This window comes from Octodon degus, unplaced genomic scaffold, assembly GCF_000260255.1.
Source record: "Octodon degus isolate 3935 unplaced genomic scaffold, OctDeg1.0 scaffold00064, whole genome shotgun sequence".
In the NCBI taxonomy this organism is placed as follows: Eukaryota; Metazoa; Chordata; class Mammalia; order Rodentia; family Octodontidae; genus Octodon; species Octodon degus.
The window spans coordinates 5,423,270-5,430,623 of record NW_004524640.1 but is presented as its reverse complement, the minus strand read 5'-3'; the positions used below and the strand labels follow the sequence as shown (position 1 = coordinate 5,430,623).

The 7,354-nt window shown below is 45.5% G+C and overlaps 1 protein-coding gene across 1 annotated transcript in view; it reads left to right on the top strand.

Annotated features, from left to right (window-relative positions):
* Positions 1-7,354, top strand: part of Casc1 (cancer susceptibility 1) — a 74,881-nt gene that overhangs the window by 18,825 nt on the left and 48,702 nt on the right. The window contains exon 5 of the mRNA XM_023719041.1: positions 1,696-1,797. Within this exon, the coding sequence (XP_023574809.1) occupies positions 1,696-1,797 (102 nt within the window). The remainder of the gene's footprint in view (positions 1-1,695; positions 1,798-7,354) is intronic.

Below are 7,354 nucleotides of genomic sequence, written 5' to 3'. Positions count from 1 at the left end.
TGTGTGTGTGTGTGTGTGTGTGTGTGTGGCCAGTTCAGCCCACCAGGGGGCGGGGCTGGCTGGCATGTGGTGCTGGGGGATTGAACCGCGGTCTCTGTGCTTTAGCTTAGCTTGTTCTAGGTAGGTGCTTTAGACCACTGAGCCATCTCACCAGCCCTGGCCGGCCCTTTTAAAACGTTTAAGATGCAATCTTTAATGTGCATTAAACATTGATTATTTTAAAAAAGCTTTACTAACCCTAAGCCAGTACATCAACGTTTTGAAAGAAAATTATGCATTTTTTATAGACATGAATAGCTCTACTCATATTTTTAAAATATCTTCGGTACCCAACTTAGCAAGACAATTATTTGGATTCTCCTGTGAACTCCAGTATTCCAGATGTTGTAGTATATTGTTTTGGTTTAAGCATATGAAGAAAAATCTTGCTTAATTGAACCCAGGTCCTTGTGCTAGCCAGGCAGGTGCTAGGCCACTGAGCTATCTCCCCAGCCCTGTCTTTGTCTTTTTGAGACAGGGGTTTGCTATCTGTTCACAGCCTAGGGTGGCAGAGAACCCCCAGGGATCACCCTGCCTCACCCTCCCTAGTTCGGGGGTTGTATGTGTGCACCACACCACCATGCCCAGTGAGACGAGATCTCATTATGATGCTAACTCTGGCCTCTTCCTCCTCAAGCCATCCGTCCTCAGCCTCCAAGTGGCCGGGACTACAGGTGCATGCCAGTGTGCCCCGATTCACAAATGGCAGTTCCTTAATATGGAGTCAGAAATTATATCGATGTCCTGTTTAAATTCTGTTATATTAAGCCATTGGTCTGTATTACACGCTGACCCGATTTTATTTTCATGCATGATTTTGCGACTGCATGCTTTGGTTGCTTGGAACAGTTTTACTTACTGAATTACTTGCCTGTAAATGTTGATGTATTTATTATTTATTAGCAAGAAAATCACAAACATTAACTTCTCCAATCAAGTTAGAAGTTTTTAAGGACTGAGAAACTAGATGCTTTTTTAAACAAAAATTTTTACTTGAAAGTTATATTTTACCACTTAAAACAAGTGTTTTGAGCTGTATTCTTGAAGTGGCATGCTCAATTTGTTCAGTCTTGAAAGGATGCCGGCCAAAATAGTCAAATAATTGCCCAAGGGCGCCATTCCTCGACACAGTGTTGTCCTTTGATATGCAGAGGTGCCCTATGTACACTCCCTGTTCTGTCACATTGGACAGTGAAAGGATATGTCCGGTAGGTAGGGGTGAGTATTCATAAAATGACAATTTTTACCTCTTCCAGAGGGCTCTGTTATGTGAAGCTGGCTCCTCCCGCCCCCCCGCTGGCCCCACCCCTAAGCCAGTGCGGGTCACCTCTCCTGCCACTGCCCCACTGAGGCGCATAAGCTTCCATCATCACAGTTAGTTCGTACACAATGTGTCCTGTGAAAAAGGCAGCTGATGTCCTCTTATGAACATAGATTGAGCCTCACAGATCTCAAAGGAGTTCTGGGGACCCGTGAAAAGTCCAGCCATCACACTTTCTTGAAACCACTGGTACAGAGGAAAGGGCTTGGAAACAGCCTTTGTATTCCAACTCGGTATTCATGTGCAAGCTGTGTCTTTAGCCAAGTTTCGACGCTGCTCATGGAGCATAGAGCTGAGGTTAGAAACAGCTGAGCCTGTCTGTCCCTGTGAAACAGGATCTGCAGAGGAGACCCGAAGAGCTCGAGGAACTCTATTCCTTAGAGGTGTGTTTTCCTAAGGCTGAGAAATTGAAGCAAGATGCTGGATCACTTGCTCAGGTAAGACCCGCCTCTTTTTTTGAACTAATGCTTCTGTGAAGAGGACATTGGAGTCTGAGACCCATTCTGATCCTGAGAAACTGTAAATTTATCCATCTCCCCCGCCCAAAGAATCAAGGGCCTATTCTAAGTAAATTGAGACAACTTTGCAGAGAGCTACATATCAGCCAGGATATACTGGAAACATCTATATCTCTTGACTTTGAGTCACTGGAGCCAGACACAGGCAGAGCTAGTTTCATTGTTGGTCACATGATCGCCCTTTACCCATAATGCATTTTTCACAAATTGGGGGGATTGTGCACACCTGTGCCTCGCAAATCTACAGGCGCCATTTTATTCCACAGCATATGCTCCTTATTTGTACCACAATTCTCATAATATTTAAAGCTTTTTCATTATTAGTAACTATATCTGTTAGGGCGATGTGTGAACGATGATCTTTACTGTGACAATTGTAATCATTTGGAGCTGAACAAATCGCGTGCATCTTAGGTGGTACCCTGAATGGGTAAATGTGTGACCACCAACTGCCCAGCCCATCTGCATCCCGCCCCCTACGTGCTTGGGTCTCCGAACTCCCTGACACGCAGCGGTATTGAAATTAGGCCAGTTAAGAACCTGTCAGGGCCTCTGTGTACTCAAGTAAAAGGAGGATTTGTACGTAGGTCCCTGGCTTCAAATCAAAAGCTAGAAACGGTCAAGCTTAGTGAGCGTTATGGCTAGCGCCTACCTATCACCCCAAAACTCCATGTAATCCTAAGTGAAGCTTTTCAGAGGTGGCTGGATCTAGGGTGCGTGACTGTGGATTAAGGGTGTGTGGTTCCTAAATTAGCCCACTGATTGGTTTAGCATGGTTCTGGGTGAGGATGAAGGGAAGGCCCACCCTGGGTGTGGGAGGCACCAGCCAACAGGCTTGTAGCTTGGATGGAATAAAAAGGGAAGGGGAAGGCTGGAGCTTCTGCCTAGTCATGCCTTCTGCCATGTCTTGGAGCCCGCTGACCATGGACTGACACCTCTACACACTTAAGACCTGAAATCAAACTTTCTTCCTTCAGCTTGTGGGTATCAGAAATTTTCTCTCAGCAGTGAGAAAGTAACTAAGAGGGTGAGGAAGTTTTGTTCAAAGCTGGAAAAGGTTGAAAACTATCCAAACCACCCTGCTAAGAATGAAGAGGAAAAGCTTTATGATTTTTGTTTAGTTTTGGGCTTTTTTTTTTTGTTTTGTTTTTTGAGGCAGTGTCTCACTTTGTCATATCATGCTGGCCTTGCACTCACTTTGTAGCCCAGGCTGGCTTCAAACCTGCATCAATCCTCCTGCCTCAGCCTCCCAAGTGCTGGGATACAGGTATGTGCCACCATGCCAGCATAACAGGAAAAGTTTTTCAGGGACGTTGGAAGTGCTACTCCTGTGAACACACCAGTGAAAGAAAGCTCTCAGCCCTGCTGCTGACGTGTAGAAATGTCAGTCATTGGGACAGAAGACCAAACCAGCCACTCCATTTCCTTAAGCCGAAGCCCGCTCCAGAGCAAGTCTGTGACGCTCTGCAGTTCTCTGAAGGCTGGGGGCAGTGAGGCCACAGAAGAAGTCTGAAGCTGGCAGAGGTTGGTTCGCGAGCTTTGTCTTTATGATATGAGTGTGTGTTAAATAAAATTCTTGGGAAGCCATGAATCTGGGCTGAGCACTCACGCTCAGCTCAAGTGACCAAACCACTACAGTTTCATGCCGGTAACTGAACCTTGGTTGGTTTTAGAGGAACCTGTAGCCTATTAACTAAATAATTGGCTGATTGTTGAAGCCAGTGAAGTTGTTTTCTATGATTTGGTTTCTTCTGTCTGTTTTTAGATGGGCTCATGCTATGCAGTTCAGGCTAGCCTCAAACTCTAGCCCAAGGTGGCCTCAAACTCTTGAAGGCCCTCCTGCCTCAGCCTTCTAGGTGCTGGGACTACAGGCATGTGCCCCCACACCTGACCTTAATTTTAATTTTCTTATAGGTATTTACTAATAGGTTGTTGATTTGAATTCTTGGAACGTTCCCTGACCTTGGAAACAGTGAGATTCATGGGTTATTTTTTTCTTTTTTCTCATATAAACCCTGCTAAACCTAACTGGGCTAAGGAATGGTCCCTTTGGTGTACTTGTTTGAATCTAAAGCAGAACTTCCCTGACTGACCCTGGAAGCATTCTGCACCCAGGCATAGGTCGTGTTCATCATGGGACAGGGTGTGAGGAGGTTCCCAGGGAGCAGATCCAAGGTCCCTAGCCCCCGCAGCCTGTAGAACAGGATTTCACGTTCACTGACTCCCTGTAGGGAAGAAGGAAGCCCAAGAGGGCTGTACAGTGGGGTCAGGAGGTGAAGGGGCTTCCAGGAGCAAGCAGGCTCCCCGTGCAAGTGCGCCCCCTACCGTCCCTGTGTGAATGCCTTGCATAACCAGGTCAGTCCTGGGAAAGAACCACTGCTGTGGGCACCACTCGTGGACTGCTAGGGTGTAGACAGAGATGACTCCCCTGCTGACCCTCAAATCTGTGGACTCTCTGAGTCTTTGAGCAAAACTCCCATCAAAGAAAGGAAATGTTCAGGGAACATCAGTAAGGGGTGGGGTGAGCTTCTCGGGCAGGCTTTGCTGTACCCTCTCAGAGAAATGGAGGACAGGCTTGAGACAGAAGAGGGGGGCTTCAATTTGCAACTGGAATAGTGATGTGTTTCTAGTGTTGGAAATGTGTGGCTTTTGCTCGTCTATGTTTTGGTCTTGGTCTGATAGGGGGAAGATTTCAGGTGGTGGCCTAGCTTACTGGTGAAGAGGTGGTGTGAGGTGGACATCTCTGGAGGCTTGGTTTGGTGGGTAGGGAAGGATGGCCACCCACAGTAAGAGCCTCTTTAGACTGTGGGTGGGGCTTGTTTATGGGTGAGAAGGTGGTGGAGTCCCAGTTTAAAGGACTGTTTGCAAGCAAAATGGCAATGGCTGAACCATTGGTAGGAGAAACGGAATTGCCTAGGCTTACTGTGTTCTGGGAGAAAAAAAGAGAAAAATAAATGGGACTTGTGTCTTACTGTGTGTGTGTGTGTGTGTGTGTGTGTGTGTGTGTGTGTGTGTTGTGCTGGCAGGCAAACTCACAGCCTCATGAGCGCAAAGCTGTACCACTGAGCCACATCCCCAGCCCAGGGACTTGTGCCTTCCAACTGTAATTGTCATCTTTATTTTGTCATTTTGGGACAGTCTTGCAAGTAGTTCAAGCTAATCTTGAGCTCACTGGGATCCTCCTGCCTCAGCCTCCTAGTGCTGGGATTACAGATGTGCACCACTAGAGCCAGCTCATTTCTAAAATATTCTCGCTCTCTCTCTCTCTCTCTCTCTCTCTCTCTCTCTCTCTCTCTGGCTTGCTCTCTCTGGCTGGCTCTCTCGCTCTCTGTGGCTCCCTCGCTCTGGCTCCCTCGCTCTGGCTCTCTTGATTTGGATTCTACCCTACCTCATTACCAAGGCCTGGTTTGTACTGTGAGCTGCTTGGGGTTCATGGTAGCTGCTGGATCGATTCAGAAATGAGACTAGTCTATTATTCCTCCATTTGGAATTCTAGCCAGTTTCATGAATAAGAATCCTCAGAATTTATAGTTACTTTTAGAGAAATGAGTGAATCTGACTAGGAAATAAATTGGAATTTCAATATGCACCATTAGGAAGTTTTAATTCAGAGAGTTTGCTTGGTTGCAGAGCAGATAACATACATTGCAAAAAAAAAAAAATTGAAAAATTCAGAAACAATGGGAAACACATGTTTTACCCAGCACCAGAGGCATTTACAAGACTAAGGTGGGGGAAGGGGAAAGGCTATTATAGTTGAGCTATTAGATCAGAGGCCTGTACTTTTTAAACTACTTTCATGCCTTGATTACAAGACTCAAGCTTAGAATGATAAACTGCCACAGTCTGTGATGGAAAATGCTTGTTGCACCCCATGTACTAATGGGCACCACCCTGAACTCAGTAACTTATTGACAAGAACAAAGGCTGAGTTGTGAAGATGCCTGTTTTTCCTTTGAGTGGGCCTTAGAGCAGAAGATGGATTGGAACAAGGTCTGTGTGAGTACAATGAAATTACTCTTCTTGATAAAGGCTAATTCTCAGGGGCTTGGTAACAACTAAGTTCCTCCAGGGCTCTGTTAAAAGTCCTGTTCTACAGTGACACATTTTGGGGTGGTGTTTGTGAGACAGGAGATTAGGGTGAATCAAAACTGGCTGGGGCAGTAGGTGTGACTTGTTAATTACAAAATCCCAGGATGTAGGCCCAAAGCAGTTCTCAGGTGCCTGGGTTGCAGGCAGCTGAGTTAGATAGAAATATTATAGGCAGTTAGACAGGGCCAGGACCGTGAAGGACCCACTATGGAAGACAGGATACCTTGTACCTGTGGGGCAGACCTCAAGACAGAAAATTAAACAAATGCAGCCATATACCTCCCTAGGGATGGATATCAGGGGTATCAATCCCTCCCTAGGGATTGATATTCTAAATAGGTATCAATCACCTTGAAAAGGCCAGGAAGAGCTGTGAACCCAATCCCCTACAGGAGTTTTATGCCCACTTGCTACCTGACTTTTCCCCATTTGACCCCTATATAATCAATTTTAGCTGAGCAATGGTGCTTGTAATCTTACTGGTTGACCACAGTTTTATACCACCCCATGCCCATCTAGTGAATTCCCATGTTTACCACCTTAGATTGGCCTCACCTGGTGGATTTGCTCTATAAAAACACCTAGAAAAGGCGGGGTACTTTTCAACCCACTCAGGTCCCCTTCTATCCCTCTCTCAGACAGAAGCTTTCTTTCCCCCAGTAAATATGTTTTCCTCTTTTTTTTTTTTTATCTTTCCCCAGAACCAGGAATTGAACTCAGACCCTTGTGCTTGCCGGGCAAGAACTTATTCCACTAAGCCATCTCCCCAGCCCTATATTTTGCTCTTAACCTCCGTTGTTCCTAACATTTAATCTTTGGTTTTAGAGAACACAAATTCGGCCCAGGCATCCTTCAGGTTGGGAGTTCGATTCCCCTATATCACCAGCATGTGGACTTCTCTGGAGAACTTGAGTAGATTACTGATATAATGGCCTCGGCCTGGGGTTAGCCCAAGGCTGGGTGACATTAAAAAAAACAACACACTGTCACTGTGTTCACTTTTATGTGGTGGCCCACCCTCACGTTGAAGGATGTACTTATTTTTCTATTTGGCCTAAACTCACCATGCAGAGCCTGTTTATTTTTCTACCTTTATTTAAACTTTGCTACCATTTATGCTTGTCATGAACAATTCTTTGCTCAGGAGAGAAAGAATTTATAGCCCAGGAGACTCCAGCACCCCCAAGCCCGATAATGTTTACTGCATACTAGCAAACAAATAAATCAAGTGAACTTAAAAGATGAAAGATTGGGAATGAACGTACCATGGTTCCAGAAATCACCTCAGTGGCTTTTCTTGGAATCATGCAGATTAAGGAGTAGACGTGTTAAGTTATTTTTAAGTAAAACACTGAAATTTGCTTATCAACTGTTGTGTTGTATA